This window comes from Ambystoma mexicanum, chromosome 5p, assembly GCF_040938575.1.
Source record: "Ambystoma mexicanum isolate Mex_15411 chromosome 5p, UKY_AmexF1_1, whole genome shotgun sequence".
Lineage (NCBI taxonomy): Eukaryota > Metazoa > Chordata > Amphibia > Caudata > Ambystomatidae > Ambystoma > Ambystoma mexicanum.
In genome coordinates, this window is record NC_090930.1 from 156,109,462 (window position 1) to 156,131,230 (window position 21,769).

Sequence of the window (21,769 nt, forward strand, 5' to 3'; positions counted from 1 at the left end):
CTGGGAACATGGTATCTCCCAGGAGCTCGTGGCAGTTGCCACGTGACTATTGTCAATAAAAACTCATGAGCGGCTTCCTGCTCTTCAGTCTCAGAGTAACTGAAGATGGTGGCCTGTGTTGTTATTCAGCAGCACCATGATGGTGCTGCGTAGCTGGCTGAGGGCCTGCCTGACAGGCCCTCCACCGTGACAGTGCCGCTGCCGGGCAACGCTGTCCTGCTTGGCTGCTTGCCGTGTTCGTAGAGCCCCTGCTGGGCAACTCTTCATGAGGAAGCCGGTGCCCATGCTGGGCAATGCCAGCGTCACCTGCTGATGCAGGCCTTAGTGCCCCCAGGCCATGTGTGAACCCATGTGCTCACGGGCTAACTTGCTGCTCCCGACATTTGCAGGGTGATCCCTGCCTGTAAGTCCGCTGTGTGACCGCAGCCCTTGGTCTGCTGGGTGACCCCAGCCTGTCGGCTGGGTGCCCCCAGCCTTGGTTTTCCTGGTCTGGATGCCCCCAGGACATAACATTGGCGATGAGGAGTGAGGGCCCCCTGAACTGAACTGAAAGTGGCGTGCTTGCCATGAAGTAGGAGGAAGGGCCTGCCCACAGCCGTGGCTGCCCGGCCTTCTCCTCATTGGGCCCTGCGAGGGGTCTGAGGCGGCATCTGCCGTGGAGGTGGGGAGTTGGATCTGGGCCTCCCCTCTCCAAGAAGAAAGAAGATGCCCTACATCCTTGGCCACGAGGTGAGGAGGACCTCGGGCAGTGTGTGCGGAGGCCCGCAGGCAGTGTGTGCGTCGCCGGCCGCACGTCAAGAAGGCTAGCGACAAGAAAAAAAAAGAAAAAACCGTGCATAGCGCAGTGACTTTCTTGTGGCTGCGTGTGTCCCTGGTGTGTGGGCCAGTGCCACGCTAAGGGAGAAGGATGGCAGCCACCCCAAGAAAAGAAACGTCCGGCGGCCTCCGCCGCATGAAGAAGCTCCCTGGGCGGTGTCGGTCGCAATGAAGAGGAGCCCTTGATTGGTGTGGCGGGCCTGTGGAGAGAGGAGGCGGCATCCGCTGAACAGTGCCCCAGGCCCCGTGCAGCACGAAGAACGGCACGATGGAGGGCCTGGGGGGATAGGCGAAGGGTGGGGGGAACCAGAACAGCGCGAACAACAAAGGGCGGGGCAGCCGATCGGCGCCTCCACCCGCAGCGTAGCCCAGGCAACCAGGCAACCAGGCTCGTAGAGGTAAGGTGTGAGAATTAGCACCAGGGGATCAGGAGGAAGTCCTGCCCCCCCAGCTAGTAACAATGGGCTAAAGGGGTATAAAAACACCAGAGAAGGAAGGAGAACCACATTCAGGCAAGGAGCTCACCTAGAACGGGTAGGCTCCCAACACCTGGATCAGGGGGAGAGAAGAACGTTTTGTCGTTTTGCCTCTACGGGCTTTTCGGGATTCCGTTGTCTCCATTGTTTCTCCCCCGCTGCAGCGAACTCTGTGAAGATTGGAAGTGGGAGTTTGCGCCGGTCGAGAAGAAGACCAGAAGCGGGCAGCAGCGCGACGCCGGAGCCGCGTCGTGACGGTATCGTCGGGAAGAGGAGCCATGGCAGAGGAGTGAAGTCGGAAAAGACCAGAAGCGGGCAGCAGCGCGATGCCGGAGCCGCGTCGTGAAGGTATCGTCGAGAAGAGGAGCCACGGCAGAGGAGTGAAGTCGGGACCAGAGCCCAGCTGTGAGTCCGGGTCCAACAAATAAATATCACGCACTGCGATCATAATAAGCAGTGCTCAGGGGCCTGTGCTCGGTGCAAGCACATACCGTGGTGCAACGGATGCGTGTGTTGCCTTTGGACGCCAGGGACATTGATCTAAGCCGGTCTCCGCGGCACAGTCAGTACGCGTTCTGAATAATTACGGTTCTCTAATCCCGCATCTGCAGGAAGTCAGGCGCCAGAGGGGAGGAAGTCAGGCGCAGCGTCGGTCAACTTACCCTGACGCGTGTGCACGAAATCAAGCGCCGGCATCAGGGGTGCTGGCAGTAAGAGTCCGGTGGCGCAGACAAAAAGTCTGCGAGCTAGCAGTACAGGAGACCTGAGTTCTGGTCCCACGCTAGCTGTGTCATTTTTTTCGTTGCAACTTTTTTCCTAACTTAGTGTAATATTTCGGCAGAAGCCAAACCTCCAACTACAAAATTCCGAAAGTGTTCTGAAAAATAATTATTCTTTGTGGCACAGTCAGTAAGTGTTCTGACTTATACCTGAGAGGTTGGGGGTTCGAGCACGATATTTTCGCTGAACTGATACTCATCCCACATAGAGAGGAAGATCCCGGAGTAAAAGCACAGGAAGAAATGGCTGAAGCCAGGGCAAGAAGAGCGCAGGAATTTAGCAAATGGGCTAAAAAAGCAGAAAAAGAATATGGAGCACAATGGGTGCTGGAGCTAATGCAGAAGGAGGAGAAGGAAATGGCAATGTCGCCTTTGCTATTAGAGGAGTCCTGCGGCAGCGAAGATGAGGCTATAATACCGCAAGGCCAGAAACGGGCAAGAGAAGTGGCGGAGGGGCCGCAGGAACAGCCAGTGGAACCCAAGAAAAAACAAAAGAAGACCAACAAAAAAGGTAAAGAAAAAATTGATAATAATATGGGGGAAAAAATTGTAAAAATGTTAAAAGAATGCATAACGGTTCAGGGTAAGTCGCCCAGAGCTCAAGAGGGGAAAGAGAAAAAACGGAAAAACCACAGGGCCAAACAAATGGCGGAAGTTACATCTGAAGAGGAGGAGAGTAGCGAAGATGAAGAAAGAGAGCATCAAAAGGCTTGGGTGAGATGGAAGGGGGTAATACGCAAGGATAAGCAGAAGAGGTCTGGGGCAGAAGGGGCTGGGAGTGGCCAGGGAACTGATGACTCAGGCTCAGGCAATGGTGTACCCATCACGCAGGGCAATGGACAGGGGGGGCTACCAGGGGCCACCCCGCAAGGGGCACTCCCCAGCATACCGGTGGCACCGGCCGGGGTCTCTAGCATAGCAGTTCAAGAACCTCCCACAGTAATGACGAAATATGGCAGAGCAACAGTGGGGAAGGATGCACAGGGACGGTCGATGAAGGCTCAGGCCTGGTACATTAATGAGAAAGTGAAGGAGAAGATATGGAGGAAGGAATTTATAGATATCTTCTCATTGCTAGACGTACAGAAGAGAGGCCAGAATGTAGCACTAGAGGATATGAAAGAAGATGAGAAAGGATTACTGAAGAGGGCACCGGTAGCTAGGAATTTCGATAATTGGACAGCGGCCTTCCAAATTATGTCGACCATTATCCTGCAGAAATACCCAGAAGATGGGCTGTCACTAGTAACATACCAACAGTGGGTGTTAAAAGTTTACAAAGCATTTGGGGGGGATGCATGGAAAGAATATGATCATGAATTTAGAAAGGAAATGGATTGTTTCCCGGACATAGGTTGGGACGAAGAGAATTTCAATCTTTACATATTTAATGTGTTAAAAGAAAAATGGGACACTAGGGAGCAGAGCAGTTCGGGGGGCTATCAAAGAAGGCAATATTGGCAGTACGATTCCAGAAACGATTATAGATATGGGAACAGAAGATACGAGAACAACTATGACAGAACAAGAGAGTAGGCAATACAACACACAGCGAAGTTGGCAGAACAATATACTGCCAACAGCGCAAGGGGGCGGGCGAAGTACCAATGGGCCGACTAGGACAGAGGCAGCACAATGCAGAAACTTTGAAAACGGGGTACCATGCAGCTGGGGCAAGAAATGCAAGTTTAGCCACAGATGTGAAAATTGTAGTGGTGAGCATAATACAGCAAAGTGCACCAGAACATCATCTAGCACACACAGAGCGCTGGAGAAAAGGAACTGAAAAAAGTATTGAAAAAGGGGCCACACCCGTAAAAATTGAAAGGATGGAAAAGTGGCTACAGATGTTCCCAGACACAGAAATCGCAAAGACAATCAGGAGAGGCTTCCAGGAGGGCTTCAGAATACCTTTTGAGGGTCAGGGTTCCCGGAATATCCCAAAAAACCTGAAATCTGCCTTAGAAAACAGAATGTTGGTGGGCCATAAGATCAGGAAAGAGGTAGAACTGGGAAGGATAGGAGGACCATACAGGGCCCCCCCATTTGACGAATATATATGCTCACCATTGGGTCTGGTCCCAAAAAAGGAACCAGGCGAGTACAGGCTAATACATCACTTATCATACCCCCCTGGGGCATCAGTAAACGATGGCATATCACAAGAATCAGCATCAGTGACATATGCGGATTTTCAAGATGCAGTGCAGATTGTCAGGAAAGCAGGGAAAGGGGCATGGATGGCGAAGGTAGACATAAAATCAGCCTTTCGCTTATTACCAGTCAGCTGGGAATCCCAGAGGTGGCTATGCATGCACTGGGAGGGTGAATATTATGTTGACAAATGCCTGCCAATGGGTTGCGCTATCTCATGTGCATATTTTGAGAAAGTGAGTTCTTTCTTACAATGGTCACTCACAAAAGAGCTAGAGGAGGCACAAGTGGTCCACTACTTGGACGATTTTTTGTTTGTGGGGCCGCAGGGTTCCGAGCTATGTAGGATAACCTTAAACAAATTAATTTCATTAATGGAGGAGTGGGGTTTTCCGCTGGCGAAAGAAAAGACAATGGGCCCTACTCAGAGAATACAATTTCTGGGTATAGAAATAGATTCACAAATAGGAGTGTGCAGGATCCCTGAAGAAAAGGTGACAGACCTTTTGAGTACAATTGAAAGCCTAAGGGGAAAAGACAAAGCCAAGGTTAAGGAGCTACAATCACTGGCAGGAAAACTAAACTTTGCTGGACGGGTTATACCGCAAGGCAAGATATTTCAGAGAAGGATCGAACAGCGAACAAGAGGGGCAAAAGAGGGTCACCACAGAGTGAGAATTGGCGGAGGTATCAAGAAAGATTTGGAAGTATGGGGTATATTCCTGAAAGCATTCAACGGGTCAATAATATGGCGCTCACCACTAAACGAGGAAAGCAATAGGGTACTGTTTACAGACGCAGCCGGGGGTTTTGGTTTTGGAGCAATCCTGGGTACAAACTGGTGCGCAGAGGGGTGGCCAAATGCATGGCGGGAGGCAGCCTGGACGAGTAATATCACATTATTGGAGCTGTTCCCCATCTGGGTAGCGCTATGTGCTTGGGAGGCAGAGCTGAATAGCAAGGAACTGAATGTGTGGTTTTGGAGCAATCCTGGGTACAAACTGGTGCGCAGAGGGGTGGCCAAATGCATGGCGGGAGGCAGCCTGGACGAGTAATATCACATTATTGGAGCTGTTCCCCATCTGGGTAGCGCTATGTGCTTGGGAGGCAGAGCTGAATAGCAAGGAACTGAATGTGTGGTCGGACAATATGGCAGTAGTACATGTGGTAAACAATGAGAGCGCATCATGCCCGCTGGTATTGGAATTGATGAGGGCAATTACTTTGGAGCGTCTGAAAAATAACGTGGCACTAAGGGCGAGGCATATCGCCAGGGAAGCAAATGTGGTCGCTGACGCCTTGTCTCGTTTCCAGTGGGACAAATTTCGGGGGCTACGGCCGGACGCAAAGAGGATAAAGACGCCCACGCCACGAAAGGCATGGGCCCCGTTAGAAGCAATGGGGAAAAAACGGTCAGCTACCAGGTTGACTCAGAAGAGGAGGTACAAGGCCAGGTGATAGAAAGATTGGCCAGGAACGCCATAACATACAAGACCGGTAAGCAATACAAGAGGAATGTAAATAATGTGTTAAAAGAAACTGGCTTACAAAATGTGGGGGAGATCACAATCCCCCAAATGTGTGCATTCCTGGAAAAAGCATTTTCGCAAGGGAAAAGAAAAAGCTGGGCGGCAGCTCATTTAGCCGCCGTCGCATACACAGCAAAGGTGGCAGGGGTGGCAGACCCAACTTGCAGCCCTAGGATAAAATATGCAATGAAGGGCTGGGCAAAATTGGAAGGAAAGAAGCCGGACGGGAGGAGACCCCTTAATTTTGGCAAAATGATAAAACTCTTGCAGTTGTTGGAAAACACGTGCAGCGATAGTTATGAGACAAAGCTGTTCAGGGCAGCATTTTCGCCTGCATATTACGGGGCTTTCAGGATCGGGGAACTAGTAGCACGCAACACGGTGGTAGGGGACGGCCTGGCAAGAGAGGACATCTGTGCGGGGTCCAAGGGCATGTCAATTCTACTTAGGAAATCGAAGACAGACCAAATGGGGAAGGGCAGAACAATAGAGCTGAATTGCATTAAGGATAGGGGGCACTGCCCCAGGTGCATAACACAAGAATTTATCAAGGTACAGCCCGATGTAGGGGGCCAGCTGCTAATCCATAGGGACGGCAGGGCCCTCAGCAGATACCAATTCCAGGCAGTGCTAAAGAAAACCATAGCCACAGCGGGATGGGAGGCGGCCGAATTTGGTACTCATTCCTTTAGAATTGGGGCAGCCACATCAGCATGGGCAGGAGGTTTGGGAGAGAAAGGAGTGAAAAAGATAGGGGGATGGAGGTCTCAATGCTTTAAAAGATATGTAAGAGAACATTTGATATGATTTCTTCCTTATCACCCACATGCAGATACGAGCCCATACAAGTCGGCATGGATAGTCGGCCATTCATTCGTTTCCCGGGCAGGCAGGTGGATCGAAGATTTCAGGGAGGGTCTACATTTAAAAAAAACAATAACTTCCTGGTGGGGACTTCCTGGGATGCATTGGGAGGACATCCACGACCGGTTGTCGGATTTGATCGGTTTCAGGGATCCACCCGAGTACCTGGTAATCCACCTGGGCGGAAATGATCTAGTCAAAACAAATAAAGGGGAACTGCTGCGCAACATGTGCGAGTCCCTAAGGGCGCTAGCACATTGCTGGTGGAAAACCGAAATTTTTATGTCAGAGATTATCACACGCAGAATTTGGTACGGCGCGCACAGGAGGCATGCAATCGAAGTTGCAAGGAAAAAGCTCAACAAAGCTGTAGAAAAATACTGCAAAAGCATGGGGCTACAGTTCATAAAGCATGGTTTGTCCCAGAACAATCCCGACCTGTTCCACCGGGATGGAATACATTTGTCCAACAAAGGGATGCACATTTTTACGGATAACATTTTTAGAGCATTAGCGGAACGAGGTTGCAAATAGGGACGCTCTTTTGGGGGGGCCTGAGCGGCCGAGGCTTCACCCACTCAGGTGTGGCGGCACGTGTCCAGGATCGGATGCCCCGGGTAAATAAGACCAGCCAAGAAGTGGGAGGGGCATCAACACATCCGGACATGATGGGCCCAAAAGCGAGTGGTGTCATTTATTATTTGCCATGATATTATTGGTACAAATATTTGTAGAAATAAAATAAGCCTACGGCCTTAAACTTTTTCCACCAACATGCATCTATGTCTGTTTATTACTGCATTTTTCTGTTGGGGACCAGGGTTAGGGGATATGAGCGAAGGGGAACCCACACTACTCAGCCTATGCCCCAGCCCCGTGCAGCACGAAGAGCGGCACGATGGAGGGCCTGGGGGGATAGGCGAAGGGTGGGGGGAACCAGAACGGCGCAAACAACAAAGGGCAGGGCAGCCAGTCGGCGCCCCCACCCGCAGCGTAGCCCAGGCAACCAGGCTCGTAGAGGTAAGGTGCGAGAATTAGCACCAGGGTCAGGAGGAAGTCCTGCCCCCCCCCAGCTAGTAACAATGGGCTAAAGGGGTATAAAAACCCCAGAGAAGGAAGGAGAACCACATTCAGGAAAGGAGCTCACCTAGCACGGGTAGGCTCCCAACACCTGGATCAGGGGGAGAGAAGAACGTTTTGCCACCCAACCCACCCAGCTAATGGTTAGGGAGGAAAGAATATGGAAAAGGAACACCGAGTACTCCCTTCGGTACACGGTCACAGTATGTCGTAGGAGGGGCATCAACACATCCGGACACGATGGGCCCAAAAGCGAGTGGTGTCATTTATTATTTGCCATGATATTATTGGTACAAATATTTGTAGAAATAAAATAAGCCTACGGCCTTAAACTTTTTCCACCAACATGCATCTATGTCTGTTTATTACTGCATTTTTCTGTTGGGGACCAGGGTTAGGGGATATGAGCGAAGGGGAACCCACACTACTCAGCCTATGCAGGTGAGGGGCAGTGTGCAGCATGGAGCCCGCGGTTCAAAGCCAAGGCTCCCGGTTTACCTGGAAAGAACATGCTCCATGCGAATAAAGCATGTGACCCATTTAAGACCCAGGCCAATGGCGGTGATATGCTAACAAAAAAAGCACAATAAAAGAGCAAGATGACCCTCAATGTGCTCCACGTCGGAGCAAAGATCACAGAGAAGGGGTTTTGTTTTCTTTTTCCTGTAACATACCCGGGCCAATGGTGGTGATTGGTCACGTAAAGAGAAACAGAGAATACACCCAAAGGAAACTGTCCGCTTGCAAGACCTGGAGGCAGGGCCCCATTATAGTGACACGGAACATTGAAAGGAAAGGGAAAAGGGAAGAATGAGAAGGGAAGGTTGCAGCTCTCGTGAGTGCTTGTGTACCCTCCTAGGCCTGGCGCCCAGACACCCTGCCACCATTGTCTCCCTGCCAGCCGCCCCAGGTGGGAAGAGAAGTGTAAAGAGTGGCCTGTCATCCTGTCAACAGTACCCTACACTGGTGACCCCAAGGAATGTGGATTTGGCCGATGTGGCCCCTGGGCCTCCCCAGGTGCAGCTTTGCCAGCCCTTGAACTGTGGTGTGACTGTCCTGAACTCTCATTGGTGAAAAGTATAACTGGTGTCCTGAAACTCCACTAGTGCGTGAGATGAACACCATAGACATTCCCATGAAGGCTGGGAGCCTGCAAACCTGGACTTGCTTTAAATGGCCCAGTCAGTGCGTAATGTAAAGTTGTGGACATCCGTAGGTGTTGATATGCTTTAAGTGGTGACAGGGCTCTCATTGGTGTTTTCAGTGGTATTAGATCTCACACACCCAGGTTAATAAAGGGTCCTTTAGTAATGTGAGGAATCCCCTAATGTATTACTAACCCTGTCAACCCAGTAAGTGTGTGCCAGTCAAAGCATCAATGTAAGTGGCTGTGAGGTCCCGAATGTTTGTCATTTGTTTGTTCCCTATGGAAAAGGAGGAGTGTAATGGGTCTCCATGGTATCTCCCAGGAGCTCGTCGCAGTAGCCACGTGACTATTGTCAATAAAAGGAAATGAGCCGCTTCCCGCTCTTCAGTCTCAGAGTAACTGAAGATGGTGTCCTGTGTTGTTATTCAGCAGCACCATGCTGGTGCTGCGTAGCTGGCTGAGGGCCTGCCTTGCCAGGTCCTCCACAGTGACAGTGCCGCTGCCGGGCAACGCTTTCCCGGTCTGCTGGGTGCCCTCAGCATGTCGGCTGGGTGCTCCCCATAACATAACAAGTGGAAACGCGGGGGAATGATTTTGTTATGCCCAGCCAGGCACTTAAGAAGCGTTCCGTGTGCTGACCGTTCCTAATGCTCTTTTGTGGGTATGACGCTTATGCTGGTCATGAGTTTGTAAGGGATGTCAACTTTATAACCTCCATCGTTTTATTGCGTCACCATTTAATCACTAACAGTGAAACTGCTCGGGTCTCCGATAGGCCTGTCCGTTAAGGAAGGTAAGATCTCTTTTAACGCGGACTATGGGCCTGACACGCAGCAGTTACATTCAGAGGGCCCTTCCTTGGGCACCGCTGGATGGGAAAATAGCCAGTTGCATGCACAGGGCTTAATTTACTTCAAATATAAAATTTCCTTGGCACAGCAGGGTTATTTCAGTACCCAGCAGGAGCAACGTAAGGGATCTAGAACACTATTCCGATCTGCCCAATATTTGCCATGAAAGGGGTTCCTGTTGTAATCAGTAGATTCTTTGACAGGCCTACTTTAAGCTCCTTAGCACAGTCTTAAGTGCTGCATTGCCTCACCTGTGCCTGCCCTTAGCTGGCCTCTTCCTGGAGCTTCCCTGGGTTAGCACTTTGTTCTTTGATTAGGGTTCTGCCACACAGCACTACCTGGGCCTTCCATGGCCATGTTGGCGCTACATTATAAAATGCCCACCTTTCTCTTACAACCTCACAGGATGCTGGGATTTCCACTGGGGGAGGGGAGCTGTGGGACCGCTGATGGCTGCTCCCTCCACCATAGCTGCTCCACTGCACAAGTGGACCTCTCAGCTGGCTTCCAGAAGACCAGCTAGTTGCCATTTTATAGTAGTGTAGGATATCTGGAGCCACAGGTATGCTCTTCAGGTAAGTCCCTTTACTGGATGACCTTTCCAAACAACGTACAAGTAGGAGCTGCCAGTGCCCACCACCCAGGTGACTCTGCCCAACACCAAAGGTCACTAGTGGAAGACCAGGGGTAGGGACAGTCCAAATTCCACACATCACATTACACTCACCGGCATCCACACGTACTGGCAGGAACAGGGGAGGCACATACAGCAGCCTTGTTAAATCTATAACCAGCATTTAGATTTTCTATCTGTGCTGTGTGTACTGTATATTACGGTAACTCTCTGAATGTGCAGAACTCCATTGCTTGTCATAGGCTTGAGCTGTCCAAGAACTTAGACATGTATTAGATCTTGAAATTGGTATGGGCTGGAAACAGTACTAGAGACATGGATACTTGTTGCCAATTAGGAGCCAGTCCCACTAAATACTCCATTGAAGTCACCTGAGGACCGGTAGGCATCTTGTTGAACCCCGTCCATGGGGATAAGCAAATGTATGTAATTATTTCTCGAGTAAATGGCCCTTCTTAAAAGCATATTTTATCCAGAAATATATATGTTGAATTTATGCATGAAAAATAGGGATAACAATTTCAGTTTTTATATATTTTGTTTTAGTGCAGTATAGATTAGCAGTTGCTATAACTAATAAGATTCACAGTATTAAACTAGGAAAGATGAAATTCTTGCGTATATTTGACCCCTAAAATACCAAACCAATTTACCAGAGTGAAATTAGAACCCCGAATAGGTTGCACTATCAAAAACAGCCAAAAGTGAAGGGACTTCCTGTACACGATTTTGGTAAATAGGTGAGGGCGCAATAGCAACACCTCAGTTTGCTGGAGATGAATACTCTGGGTTGCTTCTCAATGCCGGTTAGGACTAGAGGATACTTAGTCTATCTGCTCATCCAGCACAGCATCAAGCAGGTCAAATGAGTGCAGGATGTTCACTGACATTTAGATGAGCTTTAAGAACCTGGATCCCATAACACATGAGCTTGAAAGCCAGGATCTCAGTTACCATTCAGGCAAAGTCCCACTCCGGCCTCTTTATGTTTTGTTGTCAAGGTCAGGCAAAAATAATGGGACTTCCTGTGTGATAAGAGGACACACCAAATTGTTTGGTATAAGAATAACTGGAATTTCCTCCCACCTGTTGTAGTCAGAGATGTCCACCATCTCACTATATCCAGTACAATCAAGTAAAATAAGCCAAAGTTAAATTCCATACCCATAGTCTTTGAGTATTTGAGGTCTGGGTCCGTTCAAGATGGCCTCCGGTGGCTGTGGCACGTGTGGCTGCAGAGCTCTGTTAAGACTGTTCTGTCGGCTTCCTGCAGATGACGGCCGGTAGCTATGCTCTTGCAGCTGATTGGCCACAAGCATGATCTCTTTGTTTTCTGGTAACATGTGTGGCACAGGGGCTATCACCTGCTGTGCTATGTGGTTAGGGCTGGCAGGGTAAGAGTGATCACCTACATCGGAAGCGTAGGACCTGTGGCACAAAAAGAGATTCAAATGTATTAAGAACCAAGGGCAAAATTGACATGCAAAAACAAATTGAGCAGACAAGCATCATAGACACACAACATCAAAGGACAAAAGTTTGATGGAATAGTTGTTGGGTCTCAGTCATGTTGTATCATCACCCAACTAATGTGTCCCTTCAGATTCTCGTTGGCATGGAAATGATTCTGAGTTGAGTCCATAAAATCTGCTTGGCATTCTCTGATCAAACAACTGACTGGAAAGAACAGCTGCACTGGTTAGAGGTTTATAATTGATATTTGGGCCTCATTCCGGGTATGGCGGTAAGGGATAGCGGCCACCGGTAACGAGACCGGTGGCGGTAATCCCTTACCGCCATACTCCGAGTTCCCTTTGCGCCCTCGCCCTTAACGCCTGCTTTGAGCAGGTGTTAAAGTCGAGGGCGCAAAGGGGCCTCCAAGCCAATAACGGTGACCGTAATGAACGGTCACCGTTATTTGCATCTTCCCCATTCCCATTGAGCCCTATGGGGGCTCATTTGGGAATGGGGAAGAGCCTTGGTGAATGGGGAATTACCGCCCCGCCAACCTTGGAATGGGGCGGTAATTCCGCCATCCACCAAGGCGCTGCCGGTCCGGGTACGGCGTCAACCAAGGCGTTAATAGCGCCATTGGTTAGCGCCGTACTCGGAATGAGGCCCATTGCCTTTACTCACTGAAATCTCGTCTGGAAACTCAAGTCAGTGATACAGATATCATCCAGTGCTCTGTTGCAGGCAGAGATGGTTTTTGAATCAATGTACAGAATGTCAAACATATGCCAAACATTTTGGGGGTCATTCCGAGGCTGGAGGTAAGGAATTACCGGCACCGGTAAGGGTGCCGATGCCGGTAATCCCTTACCTCTGTATTCCGAGGTCCCTTTGCGGGTCCTTCCTTACCTCCTGCTTTTAGCAGGAGTTAAGTACGGGACCCGCAAAGGTACTTCGGAGGTAATTACGGTACCGTAATTTACGGTGCCGTAATTACCACCTTCCCCATTCCCACTGAGCCCTATGGGGCAGAAATGGGAATGGGGAAGGGCAAAAGGTGAATGGGGAATTACCGGTCCCTCCAACCCTGGAATGGACCGGTAATTACTCCATTCACCATGCCGGAATTGGGACGGTTTCGGAGGCAACCATGGAGCTAATTACTCCATGGTTAGCTCCAAACCTGGAATGAGGCCCTTTGTCATTTGTATTGCGCCTTTTACTGTGGGTATGGACGCAACAGATGTTAGGCTGAAAGCCCTCAGAGGGACCGAAGGCAAAAGGAGGTGCTAGTATGCGTGTGTGCATAATGGCTATTAAAGTTTATGAGGGCTTGGCTGAGTCCCTGCTAGACACCCATGTCTGATTGGTATGTGTATGCGTGGAGAGATTTACACTGTAAGAGGATAGTTATGTGTGCAGCTACAGTTTGGATTGTTTTAGTGAATGGTAGCTACATTCTTATGGAAGAAGTTTTGTGCAAAGTGTCATTAGAGTTGTAGGTGAAAGCAAATGCCTGTAGGAGTGTGGTCGCACATTTGGCTAATTCCAAAAGCATGGAGTGCAAGAGGAAAAATACATTGGTTATAATCAAATGAAAGCCTAGAATTGGTAAATTCTGCAGAATTCTAAAACATTTGGTGTTATAAATTTGGTGGATAATGATAATTATGTGTTTATATAGCGCCTTAATCCAAAGCACTTTACAGAGCACATATTTACATACAATCACCCAAACGAAATTGGTACTCATTTATCAACCTGCAAAGGATGAAAGGCTGAGTAGGCCTTGCCGGGATTGGAACCTGCAGATCACGCTCAGATCGCAGCAGTGAACGATGAACCTGCTGAGCTATTTTACCGGCAATGTATTCGGATATATATGGATATATTCGGCATGCTTTCAGCTATAATTAAGTGGCTACATTCAAGAACCCACTTAACTGCAAGGCAGCATTCTGCGAACACCTACATTTCATGTAGTGGAACACTTTCTGCAATCCCCTGCAATCCATAACATGGTCACTCTCATGGACTTGACTAAGTGCAGTACTCTGGTCAACTGCACAACCCTTCCAAGGTGCTGTACAATGGCTATCACAAGAGATCCTTTGGTACACAGGCTGCATTCTGTGCAATACAATAGCTACCCTCACAAAATGCTCTGAGAGCATCACCCAGGTCCCCCCCAGAATTATTCCAAGTGCAGAAAAATGGCCGACTGCACAGGTCTACTAATTGTAATATGGTGGCTACCCTAATGGGTATTTGCAGGGCAAAAATCCCTGACTACACTTATAAATCATCTAAGATCGGAAGCAATGGCCACCTTTCTAATGATGTTGTTCATCACATTGGCCACCCTCACAAATGCTTCCATTGTGATACATTGCCAACCACCAATAATCGATCTCATGTGCAACACATAGCCCACCTCCAAAATCCATCCAAGTGCAATACATTGCAACCCACAAACTCCATCTAGGTGCAATACATAGCCCAACCCCAAAATCCATCCAAGTGCAATAAATTGTTCACCCCCAAAATCCATCCAGGTGCAATACATAGCCCACCGCCAAAATCCACCTAGGTGTAATACATTGCCCACCCCCCCCAAAATCCCTCCAAATGCAATACATTCCCACCCCCAGAATCCAAGTGCAACACAATGCCTGTACCCAAAATACATCTAAGTGCAACACAATTCCTACCCCCAAAATACATCTAAGTGCAACACAAGGCATACCCCCAAAATACATCTAAGTGCAATACAAGGCATACCCCCAAAATACATCTAAGAACCATACAAGATGAATGCCTGGTGAATTTAATTTATTTGGTGGCGCCAACTTAAATACGGCCGAAACAACATTGAAAAAAGAAACCTGCATTCACGACACATCAGTGTTTTCTCTTTGCAAACCTGCCATAAACAACATACTGCATTACCTCATTGATCTGGTTAACATAGTTCTCGCTACCTACGAAAACACATGTGGTGTAGAAAGCAAAACATTTAACAAGCAATGGCTGCTGTGTGTCATAAAATCATACGTTTAATGGCTGCCTGTATATTAACTCCATCTTGCAGATTTTATGCCAGGACCAGAGATTCTATCATCTGTTTTTCGTATGTGCTGACTCTCCAAAAGCAAAGCAAATGATGCAGGTTACACATTCTAAAGCACCAGAATAAATGGAACCTTTAAAAAAGTGAAACATCCCAATATATGGCGATTGGGGGATTTATTGCCACCAGTTGAGTTCTAGATTGCAATAATGTGCACTATAGGCCCCGTGCCTCAATATTACAATACTAAGCAGAAGGATTGGGTGCCTGGGTGGACCTGCAGCAGAATGGGCAATAGTAATGCATAAGGAATACACAATTGACTGCTGCCAGAAGTTCATAACAATATGGCTATTCATTCAAAACCTTCTCGTATGAACAAGTAATAGAACAATGATTTAGGTGGAAGATAACAATTACATCCAAAGAAACATACAGACCACTCAAATGTACTAAAAAAAACATGAAGATTGATTTACTGATACTCCAACATAGACCAAAAACACATTTATTGCACGTTGTTGTGCATCAAATAAAGTGAAAAACTCCAATGTAGTACAGATACCTTGTACCGTAGGTATGACACTATAGCATAAGGGTACACTATAGCCATGAAAGCAAAGCGATAATAGATTGTGGTTAGTAAAGAAGACCCAGTGCTAATAGTATGCAAGACCAAGGGCCTGATCACGACCTCGGCGGTAACGCTAACGCTATTAGCGTGGGGGCTATTAGCGCGACCGCCATAGCCCCCGGCGCTAATAGCGCGGGATCACGAGTTGGGCGGGCTTGGAAGTCCCCATTCCCCATTGAGCCCATTCGGGAATGCCCCATTCCCCATTGGGCTCAATGGGGAAAATTTGCGCTCTTACCACCGGCGGATTTCCCGCCGGCAGTAATAGCGCGGATTTTCGGCGGATTTCCCCCCAGCCTTGATTCGGCGGACCCTTAAATCCGGCGGTAATAGCGCTACCGCCGGATTTAAGGGTTACTGCCAAGGTCGTGAAAATCTGGTATTGCTATATGTGTACCCTAAATGGGCATTGAGACTTGCTTGGAACAGAATCCAGATGGAGTGCCTACTGGGTGTACCATGGTTAAAAATAACTTCAAGATCCTCTCTTATGGTGCACACGAGGAAAAGATTGCATGTAGTTCCTGTTGGAGTAATCCAGTCAGAATGTGTGGCAGTCATTTTAACTGTATTTCCATAACAGAAGCAAATCCAAGATCGACATGTGTTTCGCGCCATGTAGTGCTTTTTCAAAGTCAAAAATGTATACTGAACCTGTATTGATTATACATTTTTTCATAATCTTTTTTTTCCAATGCCAGATCAAATATAAGAAAAGAAACGTAACATTGTCCCTGATAAACTCTCATTTAGCATATCTGAAGGATTTTTGAATATGCAATTGTAATACTACTATAGATGTCTTGTACTTCAAAGATATTGATTAAATAAGAATGTATTATTGTCTATTCCTTGCTAACACATGATTGAATCATGGATATTACTTTTTGGTACGTATGACTACTCATATTTTATCTTCAACATGCTGTTAGAAAATATTGTATTTAAAGATTTGTCACTGAGATGTCATTCCCTTCCCTCCCAACACTGACCATTGGGTTCACCCTAGTTCTCCTTTTTGTTTAACAAACTCTCAGAAACTAACCAGAATTTATTTACAAAATGTTCATTCAATAATAAGTAACATAATGTTTACAATATTGTTATAGTGTAAACAACGTCATACAGTACAAGACACATAAAACAATATTCGCACTGCATATTAAAAAATATCCTTCCTATGTTCTAAATGACTGGAGAAGATACTCTCTGAGTGAAACTTACCCTTGGAAAATTAATGGTTCCTTTAGTGACAGCCGTCAACGTCAAGAGGCCAAGAAACGGTGAGCGATGCACTTTGCAAAGGCTGCAGAACTTAACATACGGGAGGTGACTTTAAGTCCAGGACAGAAGAGAAGAATCACACTGGGGGGCAGAACTTTTGGGCTTTTTGCTGAACACACGATCAGCAATCCTGAAACTTCTGAATACAAATGTAAATCTGAAATGGATTCTAGAATGCCTTCTGTCAGGGCAGCAGCTACACGCAGGAAGGCCTGCTCTGCAATGGCCTACTGATTCGACACAGATGAGAAGCTCTGAGCAGTGCGTTTGAGATTGTGAAGTGCTCCGCTCCGATTAAGATCAAATCCCTGATCCCTGAGACAGAAATGGTCGAGAAATGTCCAGCAGTTCATATGTTTATGGCTACAAGTATAGTAGAAGAGAAGATTACATTGGCTGATGTGCTCAAGAAGGTAACTGGCCTGAAGGGAAGAGTGGGAGGGATGGAGAGGAGGTCAGAAGGCCCTGGCCAATGAGATAGCAGACATACAACGAAATGAAAGCTGATGTCATAGAACTACCGGCTCAACATATGGATTTGCCGGCTCAGAATATGGATGTGCAACCTTCGTTTTGTGGGTGTGGGAGACCCTGCTGAAAGTGAGGTACCCCTGTCTGAGTTGGTGGTGAAGCGTAGCTGTGAGGCATTTGGTGGAAACATTATATGTCTAGAGGGTGTGCTCAATAGGTGGAAATAGTCACAAAGCTAAACCAGATAATGACTATTGTTAAGCAATCAGTGTGGGAGAGGACCCTAAGAGTTGCCAATGAACGTAGACGATTTGGTTCAAGACTCCCCGGTGCCAAGATACCCTAATTAAGGGAGGCTGTGGACTGTAGGAATGCCTTTTCTGAGGCTAAGGTGTATGAGAAGGATAAGAACACCAAGGGCACCGTGATTAAAAGTGTCTTCCCTGTTGGCATCAAGATTACATCTGAGCCAGTTCAGTCATACAATGACTGAAGTCGCATGTTCTGTGGGGGGGGGGGGGAGAAGATAATGTGCCCCTCTCGCTCCCCTTCTCTACCCCATCTGCGAATGGGCCTGGACCCTGGGGCCTACTATGGACATGTATTAAAGTCTGCCGGGGTCATAAACACGTCATTACTCCAGAACGGGAGGCCTTTGAGGACTGTCCGTAGGTCCCAGTGAGTGATTACTGTTTATATTGATCTATTTTGGTTCAATATCTATCATTCACTTGTCTAAAGTCAATTCTGAATGCGCAAGTAGTCATCTGGTGTCCAGAACCATTAAACGGCCAACCTGCAGAGGTTTTAGCATGGGCAGGTTCACTGGTTGGTCACCTCTAGCATTGCTTGGTGGTTTTGCCCCAGCAAGTGGCTGCCCTACTCCCAGAGCAATAGCCTGCTGATCACATGGAGCACCATCTGGGCCTTGGATGATGCAGAAGGTGGTGGCGAGCGGGTACATGTGCAGAAAGGACACACAGGACACTGGCAATCACATGGGGGGGGGGTGGAGTCGCTCATACACAGTAAGGAACTTTAGAAGTGTAGCGGTGTGGAGCCAGTACAATGGAGGACAAGCACAAAGTACTGTGTTGTCCGGAACTGAGGTGTCATTAAAGGACCACAGATTAAAGACCCTGTTTATAGCAGCAGGTGAATCAGACAGCAGAGGCTTTACCAGAGCAGAAGAATTCTGCAGAGGCAGGGCAACGCCTTATATCTTTGTGCTAAGGCTTTGATATAGCACTTAGGCTATACATCCACTTATAATTAAATACACTGTCACTGTTACAGGTGACAGACAACAGCCATACCTTCAAGTGATTCCACATCCTTCATTTAAGAGAAGGAGGGGAGGGTTAAGTGCCTGCCTTGTACAAACAGTGTACACCAGAATACCTACTTGTATTAAGGCTCATGCTCTCCTTTGGACTGGATGCTGGCAAGATGCTCTAAAGCCACTTGACAGATGACTGTCTCAGTGGTCTGGGTGATGGATGGATGTGAGGCAGTTAGCTTGTACGCCCTCTCTCTATGCCCATGAAAGCCCTTGGTCTTCAGAGTGTGACTGTCAGATGAGTTGATTGGCTCCAAGACTAGCCACCAATGTTATAGGGTTTTGTTTTTATTCGAGCCCTGTTATTCTCTGGATGGGGGAGGTTCTCTGGATGTCAGGAGGAGCCACTGGCAGAGTTGGATGTTCTGCCTTTATGATGTTCACAGGGGTTACTCTTTTCACATTGATTAGAATGCCCCATTTCATGGGGGAGCAGATTTTAGCTTCTTATCAGGGTTTTGTTTTATGTTAACCGCAGCCACTTCTGGAGCCGTTTTCACACTGTATTAGCTCTGTCAGGGTCTCTTAGGTGAAGTACTCTTTACTAAACTAGTATGTAACATAGAGCTCGCTAGGACTGCCATTATATTGGAATAATAGCAAGTTCTTCATTAAGCCTTAATAGGATGTTCATTCATAGTCTACACAAAAAAGTCTGGGAGTCCATCTATTGAGAATGAACATGGCGACATAACCTGTTCTACAGGAAGGTACCCTCACGGGAGGGTCTACAACCGTGCTTTAGCTCACTGCACCCTTCACAGAGGAATAATATCCATTTGCATATCAGTCTGATCCCACCCACAAGGGCAGTCCAGCACCCAAATGCTAGGCAAGTCTCCTCTGAACAAGAGTACCATCAGCAACCCCAGACACGTGTTTCGGCCTGGTTGGACCTCCTCAGTGAGGTGAAGCTTAGCCTCTCTAAGGAACAGTGAATTAGGGGTCCACCTATGTATTGCCCTGGGCAGGGGCGTTGCTGGGGGGGCTAAGGGGGCTATAGCCCCTGATCTTTTGGTTGTAGCCCCGGATAGAATCTCAGGAGCTACAGCCAAAAGACTAGCTAGCCCCCAGTCCCAGCAGTTCAGACATCAGCGTAGCCCCTGGTCTTTTCCAGACCTAGCAACTCCCCTGGCCCTGGGTTACTTAGGATGAAACCCCAGGTTTTACAAAATTACAAAGGAGAGTGGGGGCCCCTCTACTGAGAATGAACATAGGTCAAATACCGTGTTCTATGGAATTCTTCCACTCAGAAGGGTCTACAACCAGGTTTTAGCTCACTGCAACCTTCACAGAGGAGACATATCCATTTGCATATCAGTCTGGTCCCCCCCACTTGAGCAGTCCAGCACCGAAATGCTAGGCAATTCTCCTCTTAATAAGAGTACCAACATTGCGCTGGAGCTGCACCTTTCAAAGCACAGTGAGCAAAGGGTCCATGTCTGGATTACCCTCGGTAACTAAGGGTGAAACCCCAAGTACCTAAAAATACACAAAATGGTCTGGGAGCCCCTCCTGAGTGGAAAAAAAGACCTTAGAACAGGTTATTTGACCCATGTTCATTCTCAGTAGATGGTCTCCCACACTCTTGTTTCATTTATAGTCTACTATCTTCATTGTTATTGCTGAGGTCACTGTTATAACCATCCCTTTTCTTTCTGGTACACTTTGTGGCTGTAGATTTGGGGGGGTGACATGTATTTTGTGATGTAAACACTTGAAATACAGACCTCCTTGCTATAATACACAGTTCGATGTAAACAACTTTATGTTTAGTGAAATGCAAGCCACAAGATTTGCTTTTCCATGTTGTGATGAATTACAGTAGAGTTTTTTTCTAAAACGTCTGGCCTGCGAGCCTTGAATCTGGAACAGTACCTTCTAATTGTATGAACAATGTCTGTTAACCACTATGGAGATCCATTCTGGGACGGCAGCAAATGGATTTGAAAAACAAAAAACATAGAAAGCAGAAATTGTGAACTACAGAATGTAGGCCTTCTGTAGTTCTATTATGAAAGACAAAGTCATGTCTCTAGCCATGCTGTGCACAAGAAAAGTACTTTCAGCTAGAAATACCATTTCTGGCATAATTCCTAATGGCATCTGAAGGGCAGCGCTAGGTCCTTAACTAGTCTTCGCAAGAGAAATATGTCGGCTGTAATGTAATTGTTCGTAAAATCCCTAGTGGCCTCTGAAGGACAGGATCATAGTCTTTGGCTAGTCTTTGCATGAGAAAGATGTAAGCTGAAATGTAATTGGTGGCAAAATGCCTCGTGGCCTCTGAAGGCCATACTGTAGGCGTGGAGGGCTTATGAAAAAGGAAGGAACAGCGGGTATATAACAGAGTAAACTCAGCCTCTGGGGATGACTGTTCGGGTGAGGGAGCTGGCATGAAGACAGGGGCAGACGCAGATGTCTGGACTGAGATAAAGAGCATACAAGTTTTTTACCAGATGGGAGCGGGTCTACCCACCCCTAAATATATTTCTAGAGATTTGAATCCTTTTAATTTGGACCCTGGCTATTTTGAAACAATTTTGAGCAGAACCCGGGCTGGATTCTGAACTGCTTGAGGGATGATCTCTTGTTTCCAACCAAGGCGCTTCAGCTCACTTAAGCTCACAGCCTAAAGGCCTAAGAGCAGACACCTTATTCCGGACTGACTATATGCTTAGCTTCATTAAGCCCAAAGGACATTTAATTTTTTTTAAGCATTCAATCCTGCATTTTTGATGAAAAGTCCATTGGCCAGCAATAGGTGTTGTTGGGATTTTTTCCAACTATTTCATTTTTTGAATTATTTCCATTGGTTTTTAATTGTGGGATTTTAACAGCCATCTCCAGCCCTCTTCAACTCTCTACCTTCTTATGTTAGTGCGTATAAAGGGCTCCTTTTATCCTGCGTTTGATATTACATTGAGAAAAGTATTGATTGTGGAATGAGGCAGAAGATTGCCTATCTTTATTTGGTGAGGCAGGTGCTAGATTGCGTAGCATGTTCTGTGACGTTGACTGTCATGACGTGGTGAGGCAGGGAGTTGGTTTTTAAGGTGACTTGTAACTGTTGGAGAAGATTGATCAGTCTCCGTATTGACTTGAGGTAGAAGCAAATGACAATGGTTCAAATTTTCCATTAATGGCTTATTGTATTGTAGTGTGTTGTGTATAGTGATGATAATAATGTTG

At 47.4% G+C, this 21,769-nt stretch overlaps 1 protein-coding gene across 9 annotated transcripts in view; it reads right to left on the bottom strand.

Moving 5' to 3' along the window:
* Positions 1-21,769, bottom strand: part of LOC138480812 (actin-binding protein WASF3-like) — a 1,100,082-nt gene that overhangs the window by 88,916 nt on the left and 989,397 nt on the right. For all 9 annotated transcript variants that reach the window (XM_069612569.1, XM_069612567.1, XM_069612561.1 and 6 more), the window contains one exon: positions 11,495-11,758. In XM_069612569.1, the coding sequence (XP_069468670.1) occupies positions 11,495-11,758 (264 nt within the window). The remainder of the gene's footprint in view (positions 1-11,494; positions 11,759-21,769) is intronic.